Source organism: Hippocampus guttulatus, chromosome 20, assembly GCF_054856545.1.
Source record: "Hippocampus guttulatus isolate MCC_2025c chromosome 20, RoL_Hgut_1.0, whole genome shotgun sequence".
Lineage (NCBI taxonomy): Eukaryota > Metazoa > Chordata > Actinopteri > Syngnathiformes > Syngnathidae > Hippocampus > Hippocampus guttulatus.
In genome coordinates, this window is record NC_141280.1 from 9,659,867 (window position 1) to 9,672,350 (window position 12,484).

Sequence of the window (12,484 nt, forward strand, 5' to 3'; positions counted from 1 at the left end):
CATTCATTTACTCGTTTCCACATACTGTTTCCATTGTAAAATGTGTGTGTGTGTGTGTGTGTGTGTGTGTGTGTGTGTGTGTGTGTGTGTGTGTGTGTGTGTGTGTGTGAGTGAGGCTTGGCCACTGGACGGCAGTGTAATAATCATGCAGACACAAACAAAGAAGTGTTTCACAGTTGTGGCTCAGTAAGATGCAGTAATATGAGTCATTGAGTCACTTTTTTATCACAGAGGATAAAGAATATATGCCTGTGATTATTATATTTATATTTTCTGTCTGTGTTTTGCTCCACCCTTTATAGTCACATATATGTGGTTAATCTGTAATTGTGGCGTTCTGCATTGTGCTAGCATTAAGCTAGCTGCGTGCATTCTTAAGGCAACTTTGTGTGTGCGTGCGTGCGTGTGTTTTAATGCACTGATCAAATTGTTGGTTGCAAAAAGCAGTTGAGCGACGCTTGTATCTTGAAAAAAATTGTTTATCAGCTTTTGTCCTCCCGCGACCCTAGTGAGGATCAAGCGGTTCGGAAAATGGATGGATGGATGAAGCTTTTGTCCTGTTGCCTTCTCTCTAAAGGTTGAAAGTGGCAATGACATTTCCCTGGTTTCAGCCGCACTGGTTCGAACGTGGAATTAGTTGCTAGGTGTGGGAGGAAACAGGAGAGTGGGGCGTCACCTTTAACAATAATGACTTTGTGGGGCGACATTACCGTGGATGAGAGAACTTGGCGGCGGCGCTAGCCAAGATTAGCGGCTAATCATCTTGCTGTAATTTATGCCTTTGTTGTTAAGCGCCTGAGGAAAGACTAATGAAAAAGCCTTCAGTGGCCACTAATCACCTCTCAAATGTGCAGATCCACTTGCACACCATCAAGCCCTTCCCACGCACATTAAACACAATTAAAACGTCCAAAAGGTAAATGCGGGGTGAAAACACGCATTTACGCAAATAAATGGCACTCATTAAAAATACATTTATGTGCAGATGTAGCCTTTTCCGCAGCTGGAAGCTCTCCATTGTCACTCCCGCTCATATGGCGCTTCACTGTCAGCTCAGTGAGTGCCAGCACAAGGTGGGCACATTTCACTCCTGAATTTCGGTCCCTGAAAACAAAATATGATTGGATAGAAAGAAATGACTTCGGGCTGTAATGAATTGCCTTCTTTATAAATTCTTCTGCGCGCCGGTGTGTATGTGTGTGTCTGTGTGTTGGGAGCTAATGGATGTACCCATGTTGCCTTGAGGCCTGCGGCAGAGGCCAGAGATGGATAATAATTCTCTTAATTTCTTTTTAACTACACCGCCGTTACAGAAACGGCTTGGTATCGATCACGTCTGCTCTGCTCTGTCTGCGTGCGTGTGTAGATGAAGACTATATTTAACAGTTGTCTTGTCCGAGTGCTTCCCCTGTCCCTCAGGCTACTCCTCGATGTGCTTTGAAAATATTACGGTGAGCCCGTGTTTACTGCGGAGGGGATGCTTTGCACACCCAGCCGCAGTCGGTGAAAATCTGCAATAAAGAGATAATGGTTTTACGCCTTTAAACAGCGTATGAGGTACTGCTGCGTTTTGATATTAAGAAATAAAAGCACGGCTGCCAGGAATTGCTGTTGCTTTTGCAGCCCTCGGAGCGAAATGAATGACCTGACAGCCTCACTTTGTTTTTGCTGCTCTCGTTGTTGCCATTTTACTTGCTGCGGAAGTTTGTAATACTTGCAGCAGAGCATTCACTCATTCCCAAAAGTAATAGTACTAAGAAGTAAATAAATAACTATAAAACCCCGAGACGTATTTTATTTATTTATTTTACTCCTTATATTTCAGCAGCTGCAAACTGGTGCAAACATTTTTCAACAAAAAAACGATTGTTTTAATCTTTTTATCACCACCTCATCCGTCTTGTTTTTGTTTGCGCGCGCGGTTCGACGCCAGTGTAATAAAGTCGCAGTGTGACGCTGTTAAAATACACCTCTCACCACTTCTGGCCTCCAAAGAGCAACACCGTAATTAGCTCCAGTACGAGTCCTAAACCGGCGCGCTTTGATGCGGCGGAGGGCACGATGAGCCGGTGTTAATCTCCAATAGTGTGTGTCGAAGAAGCCGATAAGAAATGTTAGTGCGCCCTGCAATGAGGGATTAAGACTGCAATGGAGGGGTCGTATCCCCTGTGGTCAACTCTTCACTCAATTGCACTCGCAGGTTTTTGCACACAATGGTAGCGACAATAGTTTTGGATTATATCAATAAAATAAAAACTAATTGTCATTTTTTTGTGAAAATAATGTATGAAATTAAAATAAAAAGCCGTGAATGATAAAAAATTAAATTTGAGAAAAGTAACAGGGTAGTTCCATAAAACACAAAATAAATTTAGATTGAGCAATAATCAATAACCTATAGAATTTAATTTTAATATAAAGCTACAGTAAAATGTCTTGAGTTAAAAAATAAAGTGAAAATAAAATATCAATATAGTTTTGTATGGATTATTTGAATGAAATACATAATCACGTCAACCTGTTGAATGTAATTAATTGTCTTGGATTATTTTAATTCATTTCATTAAAAGAAAACCATAACCTGTAAAAAAAAAGGCAATATAAGCTAAATTGTTTGCGTGAAAATGAAATAAAATTAAAAGAAAGTGTTTTTGGATCATTTTAATGCAATACAAAATAATAATTAAATCAATCTATGATATGATTCATGGAAAAATGCCTTCAAAAGTGTATGATTAAAAACAAAGTCATAATAAGAAAAGGTGGTCAAATGGTTAGCACGTCAGCCTCACGTCGGCAGAGGTGCAGGGTTTAATTCTAGCTCTGGCCTTCCTGTGTGAAGTTTTCATGTTCTCCCCATGCCCGCGTGGGTTTTCTTTGGGTACTCCGGTTCCCTCCCACATTCCAAAAACATGCATGGAAGGTTGATTGGGCAATCCAAATTGTCCCTAGGTATGACTGTGAGTGCGAATGGTTGTTTGTCTATGTGTGCCCTGTGATTGGTTGGCAACCCCGCCTGCTGCCCGACACTTGGGATAGGCTCCAGCACGTCCGCAACCCTTGAGAGGATGAGTGAATTTGAAAATGGATGGATGGATGGATGGATGAAATCAAAATCAGATTTTTGGGCCAAGTATGCAAGAAACACACAAGGATTTTACTTCCTAATTACAACCCGTCTGGAGGAACATAAACAAGACAGCAATAACCAAGATGGGGAAGACAGAACGAGAAGCCTGGAGGGTTGCTGTTAAGTGCCCCGATATCTTAGATGTGAAAGGAATACAGTCGCGAAAAGGAAGGGTAAAAAAAAAACAGCCTCCAACCATTCCCCTTAAATGGCAGGATGGTTTGAGCAAAAAACCTCAGAACATGTATCGTACATTTGAAAAAGCAGTCCAACAATTCTCGAGACTTAACCTGTAATGAACAGGGTGTCGGAGGGAGGAGAGGATGTGTAATGGGTTGCACAGAATAGGTACGCTCAAGTCTCTCCAGTTGTGCTACGGGGGGAGGGGTGGAGTGAATAGGAGTCCAGACGTTGACATTGCGCCTGCAGCTGCAAGACCTTATCAGTCACAGGCTCGGGGAGTCGTGTAGGGAGAAGGAGATAGGAATACTCGCATCTGTGTGTTTTCCCATCCAGGGGAAAGTCCAGATAACAGTTGTTTTTAGGAAAAGGCCATCTAAAATTTCAGACAGCTTTGAATGTCAAGACAGCGTCCGCTTTCGCTGAGAGCCATAGCAGAAAAAATGGATGGATGGATGCATCTTTAAAATAAAGCATTGTTTTCCAGTTTAATTCATTCAGTACCAGCCAATTCTGGACCAAGTCGTTTAAAAACATCTTTGGGAGTGAATGAGTTAAAGACCCATGAGAAAAGTTGAAAAATCTTGTTTGTGTGTCAATTTGTAAAAAAAATTAAAAAAATTGTAGTTTAAAAAGTATTTAGTGACATTTCTGACTTTGCCAACGAGGATGCAGCCTTGAGTTGAATACCTGCTAACTGTTCTCATTTTGGCCCATTCTGTGGTTCCAACCTTGCTGGACAATAATTCAATTTTCCAAGGCTTGTGCAATTGAAAGCTCTCACCTGGACACTCGCCTTGCTCTACTGAATAAAAATAGCAACAATAATATTAATAATAATTAAATGATGTGAAAAACAACTGTAAATAGCACTGCGTTTTATCCATTTTGTATTTATATTGCACTTAATTCAACGGTGTTTGTTTGTTTTTTCTTCTTTCTTCTTTCTACCTACATTCTTGCTGCTGGAGGCTGTAAATTTCCCCAGTGTGGGACAAATAAAGGATATCTTATCTTATCTTACTTTACTGCCTTTCATTCCTTTCCTGATTGGAAGTAGCGTGCATCCAATAAAGCACGGCGCCTTGTTATTTGCGGGCGTACGCTTTATTTACAGCCGGGATTCAATTACGCAGAAAATGGATTTTGCCCGGGCGTACAGTACAATCAGTCACGTGGCTGACAACCACCTTCCGATGCAGCTCCAAAAAAAAAAAAAAAAAAAAAAAAAGACTTTCTGGTTGTTCTGGTCAATTGATTAGGCGGAGATGATGCCTACTTGGCACTGGATGATATTTTGGACAATATTGGGAAAAAAAATCTTTTCGAGAGGTGACATAAAATGACCATCTTAAAATAATGTGGTTGCACAAGTGTGCACACCCTTCTCCAACTGGCGATTTGGCTGTGTTCAGAATTAACCGACCAACATTCAAACTACTCAGCAAACACCTGCAACTATTCCAAGTGCCTCTCATTCACCACAAATGAAGTTTATCTGTTCTAGTAGGCTTTTCTTGACCTGCTTTTTTCACCATCTAGTTTTTATGCTAACAGTTACTGCTATGGACAACTATATAATCCAACCAAATCACATTTTGCTGTCGCAGACTGACGCTGGAGCAGAAGGAGTTGTGTCGGAGCCGACTAAAGCTGCTGTCGTACTTGGACAGGCTGGCGACGTACGAGGTAACATTGACTGGATCTGTTCCACGCAGGGACAGATTCATGGCCGTCATTGTTATTGTTGACGTAATGCTGGTGTAGTTACGCTATTTCATGTCCATCCAAAGGTAGTCAAAAGCTTTCATTAACTCATTCACTCCCAAAGACGTATTTAGATGTCTTTTCAGATGCCACACATTTAATCCCAGCTCCTCATTTTATATTGACTGTACTTGAAAAGGGTCTGCCATTTTCTGCCAATATAAAATGAGGAGCTGGGATTAAATGTGTGGCGTCTGAAAAGACATCTAAATACGTCTTTGGGAGTGAATGAGTTAAGCATTCTCACTTTAAAAGCGTTCATATATCTTGCTCGAATGGCAAAGCGCAGAAAGCACTTGTTTGGTTCACCCGTTCACCAAATCAAAGGTTGCGGCCGTGCTTTTTGTCTTCTTATGGTCCACATGAATGCGTCTTTTTTTTATTTACTGATTACGCCGTCTGGTGCCATGAGCCTCCGTGGAATATTAATGAAAGGCGTCATCGACACGCCAACTCCAAAATTAGCTTTAAGTAAACGTCTTAGATAGCTGCAACAAAGCTTCATTCTCATTTGATTTCAAACAGTATCGTGGTGCCTTGAGATACGAATTTCATTCATTGAACATTTTTTTCATGTGCATGTTAATGAGGAAAAATTGCAGTTCATAATACCAAAACTCAGGGCCAGTTATTTCAAAGAATTAAATGATTTCAATGAGTGGACGTTGGCCCCTGGGGGCAGTTGAAAACAGACAGATGGCTCAGCGCCGAGCTTAGCTCATCAGTACGGCACTAAAGTTAGCACGTCCACATGTGCCGCTGCACATTTATGTTCAGTCTGTTGCTTCAAGGTTTATAGCACTGCAACGTAGTTGCTCTTTAGCGCTACCTTCAAGCTAGCAAACATAAAAGCTGAGCGCGCACAATGTGTAATTGTCACTTTTGCCTGTATCTTCAAGTAAATAAATAAATCAGTTGGACGGTGACAAGTATCCCAAAAACCTCGACGGTTGAGTCAGTCGTATCTCAATGCACCGTCGTATTCTCTGTTCTGTTTTTGCCTCACTCGGAGCTCTCACGAAACCAATGGCTTCTTAACTGCACGTTAAGTCCTGCCCAAAGCAAAAAGAGGCTTTTCTTATCTGCCTTCCATTGATATTCTCTCGGAAGCGCGCTAATCTCATTTCCCCACTTTTGAAAGGTTGTAGGCCATACATTTCGTGAGATGCATTTGAACAATCTGACACAAGAATGGATGGCTCTTTGCCAAGAAATGTGCTTTTATTGCACCGGTGAAGGCCACCAAAAGTATATCAAGCGGGAGAGTTGAGATTCAGGGTGAGTAATGTGAACGGCGCCACCTTTTTCCACGCGCCATAAATTGCCACGCGGTGCGGCGCAGCACACTTTTTCTCAAGCAGCCAGCAGGAAAAAGATGAGATTTTAGCCTGCTAAGATAGAGCCCAGCCAGACGGACATTGTCATGGTAACCGCAGCTGCGCCCTCGCATCCGTTCTCCCCGGCCGTCTATGAATACGATATTACTGCGGTTTTATCATCCCAACGACGCACGCCGTCGTCTGAGCACGGCCCATTCAAAGGCTGCTTGCCAGACCCGCACGCAATTTTTAAAAAATCCCCCCCCCCCCCCCCCCCCACCCATTTGAAATAATGGGAATAGCAATAATATGTTCCTGGTCAAATTGACTACATTATAAAACCTTTGTCAATGCAGACACTGGGAGCTTTTTTCGAAGTGGAACTTTATTGCAAAGTTCATTTCTAGCTTTTTCCATTCTTTAGTAATCAGCACTAGGACATGAGTTGGTTTCTCTCAATGGTGACACATACTCTCTTTATACCATATACATAAACATACCGTATTTTCTGGACTATAAGTCGCTCCTGAGTATAAGTCGCACCAGCCATAAAATGCATAATAAAGAACAAACAAACATACATAAGTCACACTGAAAACGGCACGCTGAATAAGTAATAATAATAATAATAATAATAGATTTTATTTATAAGCGCCTTTCAAGACACCCAAGGACACTTTACAATAACAAATAACACATAAGTGTACAATATGCTATGTTACATGACGCATAAACGACGAACTGAGAATGTGCCTGCTATGTTCAAGTAACATATTAAGAGTTATTCAGAAAATTATAGCATAAAAACCATCAATGTCACTCCAAATCACTAAATCCAATGGAATCTTCATCCTCTTCATCCTCTGTGCAACTCCACCAACTCCGGAGGTAGAAGATGCAGCGCTTCCTCTTCTACGTCGCTTACATCAGACTCATCGTGGTTTTATCAACACAGGTCTAGAGCGGCCTCTTGCGGTTTAATGTGAAAATAACATGTGAAATGATATAATAAAGTGTTCATAATTTCACTCCAGGGTATAAGTCGCACCCCCAGCCAAACTACAAAAAAACCTATAGTCCGGAAAATACGGTACTCTGTTGGAGTGTGAGGTGCCTAAACTTGTGCAAGAAACTCCACGTTACGCGTTCTTTTTTTTTTGTCTTTGTAAGTATTGTCATCTTATTGTGTTCCATACAGGAAATACTCGGAGGTCCCCACGCCGCTGAGCAGAAATACGACGCCGAGTTCTTCAAAAAGTTCCGTAGTCAGAATATCATTTTGTCGGCGCGGAACTACGCCAGGGTAAAATGGAATTCCAACCGCAACAACTCTCTTTTTATACTCAAGCGCCACACCCCGTCACCAAAATTGCTTTGCGCTACAGGAGAGTAACGTACAGGCCCTGGACATCCTCTTCACGTATCACGGGGCAGAGCTGCTCGAACATCGACTCGCCATCCTTTCCAACTTCCCGGAGACCACCTCCCCGCACGAGTACACCACCTTGCTGCCTGAGGTCTGGTGAGTATCTGGTACCACAAAAGAAAAAAGATAAAATGCAACCTTTAGGAGCCTTGAGAATACTGAAACCATGCCCAACTCAACACATGTGCACAACAAGCTTCAGCACTGAAGTTGTACAGTGCTCAATTCAGATTTCACACACACACACACACACACACACACACACACACACACACACACACACACACACACACACACACACACACACACACACACACACACACGAGCGTCTTCTTCCCTATTTACGAGTGCTTGTGTGACATTTTGTATGGAGGTGGGCCATTTGCGGCTCTGCAGTGAGCATCCATCACGGCCAGCCGGGGCTCGCCGCAGGCCGCTTCCCCGTCATCCGGCAGCTTAAGTGCGCCGGCCGCACTGCAGCACGAGAGCGAGTGAGCATGCGGGAGGGGGCAAGAAGAAAAAGTAGCGGCAAGCAGCCCCGCCGCGATTATTGATCAGGTTACAGTAGCAGAAAAAGAAAGGGAAGCTCCAAAGATTCACCACTTGGCTTGTGAATTTGTCTGTTTATCCTTTATTCTCCCCCCCCACCCCCCACCCCCACCCCCCCGACATGCTCAGAGCTCGGGAAGATTGTCGGAATTATTCATTCCCCACATCTTTGCTCTTACATTAATATTTACTCTCCATCTTTCTTTCATATGAGATTTTCCTTTTTAAAGACAACCTTCCAGGGCTCTTCGTCTTTTTTCAAATTCCGCGTGTTAATGAATGAACTTGTTGAAAGATAAACGTTCCATTTTTAATAGAAATCGCTTGCCACTCGGATGATTGTTTTGGGCTTCTTTAGGATTGTCACGGCGTTAATCACTGCACAGAGAAGCTTTTGCGGGTTTGTCATGGTCGTTTTACACCGGGAGTCCCGTTCAAGTGGAAATAAAATGTCTTGCAAATGTGACACACCACACAGACGAGTGTTACTGAAAAGCCTGACAAATTTGAATGATTAAAAACATAGCCAAGTATGGAAAATGTTGAAAAAAGAAAATGGTTTTCTTTCCCATGCTGTGTCTTTTTTGTCTTTTCTGTTATTATATACTGTTTTGTAAAGCGCTTTGTTACAGCTGCAGCTGTTGTGAAAGCGCTATCCAAATAAAGATGTTTTTGTATTGTATTTTTGTGGTCAGCGTGGACGAGCGAGGCGAGCAGGCGCTGATGGCCTGGGACGAGCAGCGGCACCGACAGACCGACTGGTGCGAGGCGGACCAGTGCAGGTAAGATCCCACAATGCTCCTCTCGTAAAATGCCGTCCCATCTAGTTAGTGTGGGTCCAGGCGGCGAAAAATAATCAGCCCTGTTGTCCGAATGTGAAAGGGAGCCATAAGCAACTCATGGTTTTCTCAAATCATCTTTCCCCACAGCAAATGAATGGAAATGCCTTTAACTCATTCAGTACCAGCCAATTCTAGACCAAGTCTGAAAAGACGTTTAAAAACGTCTTTGGGAGTGAATGAGTTAATCTGTGCCAGCATCCTCCCAAAAAAAAAAAAATAAGACAGCAGTGTGTTTTTAAAAAAAATGAAATCATATTGTACTTCATAAAAACATAATAGAATATAAAATAGAAAAAAATGGAAGTATGCACAAAACTGATTGATTCATGGTGGCCCATTCTGGAAAACTAAGAGTTTCGCTCATGTTTTTTTTTTTTTTTTTTTTGCACATGATAAAGAATGTGAAAGAAACACAAAGAAATTGATTTGTATCTCCAAATTTTGAGATTTTTGTAAACAAAACAAAAAAAACGTGTTTCCCTTTTTAAATTTTTTTAATGATTGCTGTTTCATTTTTTTGTATTGACACATTTCGCTTTAAAACACAGTTCACCATTCCATCCAGTTCTTTCTGTTTTGGATATAATGAAAACAAAATTTAAGTTAAAAAACAAAGAGAAATACTTCAAAATGTAGAGCTACTTTTTCTTTTTCCTCCAGATTTGCAATTTTTTTTCTTCCATTTTTTAAAAAAATGTTAAATTCCATTCAAAACACTAAGTAAAGTTGCTGTATCAGACTCCAAAAGTCCCTGTACAATTCGTCGCAACATGCTTTTTATTTCACGACTCTATTCTAACTAAGTGTATATCCGGATAACCTCGGTCAGGGCCGTGTTGGAACAGAACCCGTTTGACGATAACGCCTTCCTGTACGAGGACGCTCCGGATCTGCTGCGCTTCCGCTCGCAGACGCCTTCCGTGCGGCTCTTGGGCGACTGGTACTGCAGCCGAGCGCGGGATATAGAATCCTGCTCCCGACAGGTACGTCCAACGCCCAGCTCCCACCCGCCCGCCACATCCAGCCACCTTCTCAATCACATTTTGCAGCGTTGCCTTGAGACACGAGTGACCTGGCTCACATGAGCTTCTGATGTTGTCACATCACGCCCACTCCACACTTTTTACCTCCTTCCCACTCATTGATCCAGCTTGTAACAACAGATTCTCCTGTCTTGTTGACAGCGCTCACAAGCGTGCCGCCGTCGTTTTGAGGATTTGCGGGTTCATTGCTCATTTTTCAAGACAACTGTAGGGAAATCACACCTTTCATCATCCACTCTGATGATGCCACTACTCGTACGCGCATGAGTGTGTAAGACACCGTCTTTGTTAATCTCCGGGAATCACAGCAGCAGCTCTCTGCTTCTTTTCTTCTCTCCCTCATTCTTTTTTAATTAGACCGCATCTGCCTTTCTTGCTGTGCGCATCACGTTACTTCGGGAGTCCCCAGGGATCTTACCTCAGCCCCTTTACGCCTCAGCCCCGTACACTATTTTTTTTCCCCACCCGTGTGCTCATGCGCTTGACAGCAAAAGGAAGTCCGGACCCTTTGCGTGCAGACCTTGGCCAAGGCGAAATAAAATTGAATGCAATTTTATTGTAAAATTGCCAATTGTGCATATTCTAAAACTCTTTTTTTGTGTGTGTTTAATACTAATTTTCTAATATATTTTTGTAAAAGTGATATACCCCTGTTGGAATGGAGATAAATCATTTGTATTGTTTTATTTGTAAAAGAACAAAAATGCAAATTTGACACCAAACAAAAACTGTAGACAATAAGTTATACACAAGCAATGCTGAAGGATATATATGCCCGAATGTGTTGCATTTCAGGTGGACTGTGCGCTGTCGTTGGTGCGTCTGGGGACGGAGCGCGCCATACCCGGGCTGGACCTGCTTTGCAGCGACCTGGTGACGCTAGAGACCCTCGTCTACGAGACGCTGGGCGAGATAAACCTGACCCTACGAGACCTGCAGCAGCTCGCCGACATCGACAAGCTTCGCCTGCTCATGAAAAACGTAAGGCAAATCATTTGTGACAGTATCCATCAAACCGGCTATTGTTCTGTGTAGAGAAAAAGTGTTGATGTAAATTTGGGAGATAATCTAAACTGAGCATTATTTTTTTTTTAATTTTTTAAATGTAGATTTCTTTTATTATTTTGTTAATGGGGTATTTTGTCATCCTTTGTGGCAAAATCAAAAAAGCAATTGTATTAATGATTTGTTCAAATAATTTGAACAAACCCCCCCCCATCAAAAGTTGGTGTCACACTTCTTATAATTTAAATGTTTTTGGTACTTTTTATGTTTGACTAATTGGTTTCAAAGTTTGTCAAATCATTCTTATTCTATCATGGCAAAGGATATTAAAATTTGCTTGATTGATTTAAAAATACTTTTTCTATAATTTGTATATAACTGTAAAAAAAAAAAATCCTGATATATATTTGTGAATTTAGTTTGAAGGCAGCAGCTTTCCTAAACGTTCTTTTCCTGTTAGTCATTACAAGTACGGACGTTTCACGGTGTCGTTTGTTCCGCAGTGTTTGTTTTCCTTTCTCGTTGGAGCACACTAATAAAAGCTGACAGCGGCGATTGCGGCTAGCGTAGCGACCACAGTGTCCTTGGAGTGCGTTATATGAGGCGAACGGTCGCTAATGTGCAGCCTGTTACTTGGGCCTGCCAGAAGCTGCGCCAGTAAGATCAGCCAAGCGGGCCGCCAGACAGCCAGCAAATGTCGTTTACTGCCACGACAACAACCGTTTGACTGCCCAGCTGGGACTCTCTCGCTCTCCTATGTTCTTCAATTAAACAACCTCCTTTGCATGCATCTTATGTCCTTCTTTATCACAGATCAGCCGAGTTCAAGTACTGTATTTGAGATATCCTTCTCCCTTCTAATTCGAGACCAAAAAAAATGCTTGTTTCAGAGCATAGTCAAAGAGAGCAAGCCATCCATCCATCCATTTTCAAATCCGCTTATCCTCACGAGGTTCGCGGGCATGCTGGAGCCTATCCCAGCTGTCTCTGGGCCGTGGGCGGGGTCCATCCGGAATTGGTTGGCAGCCAATCGCCGGTTACACATAGACGTACAACCATCTGTGCTCACCTTGGGACAATTTAGAGTGTTCCATTCACCTGCCATGCATGTTTTGGGAATGTGGGAGGAAACCAGAGTACCTGGAGAAAACCCACGCAGGCCCGGGAAGAACATGCAAACGCCACAAAGGAAGACCGGAGCCAGAATCGAACCCTGCACCTCA

At 42.4% G+C, this 12,484-nt stretch overlaps 1 protein-coding gene across 2 annotated transcripts in view; it reads left to right on the forward strand.

Moving 5' to 3' along the window:
* LOC147187962 (NBAS subunit of NRZ tethering complex-like) overlaps positions 1–12,484 on the forward strand; it is a 92,651-nt gene that overhangs the window by 19,287 nt on the left and 60,880 nt on the right. For both annotated transcript variants that reach the window (XM_086100779.1, XM_086100780.1), the window contains exons 19-24: positions 4,921–4,999; positions 7,595–7,699; positions 7,782–7,918; positions 9,067–9,153; positions 10,043–10,196; positions 11,052–11,237. In XM_086100779.1, coding sequence (XP_085956905.1) covers positions 4,921–4,999; positions 7,595–7,699; positions 7,782–7,918; positions 9,067–9,153; positions 10,043–10,196; positions 11,052–11,237 — 748 coding nt within the window. The remainder of the gene's footprint in view (positions 1–4,920; positions 5,000–7,594; positions 7,700–7,781; positions 7,919–9,066; positions 9,154–10,042; positions 10,197–11,051; positions 11,238–12,484) is intronic.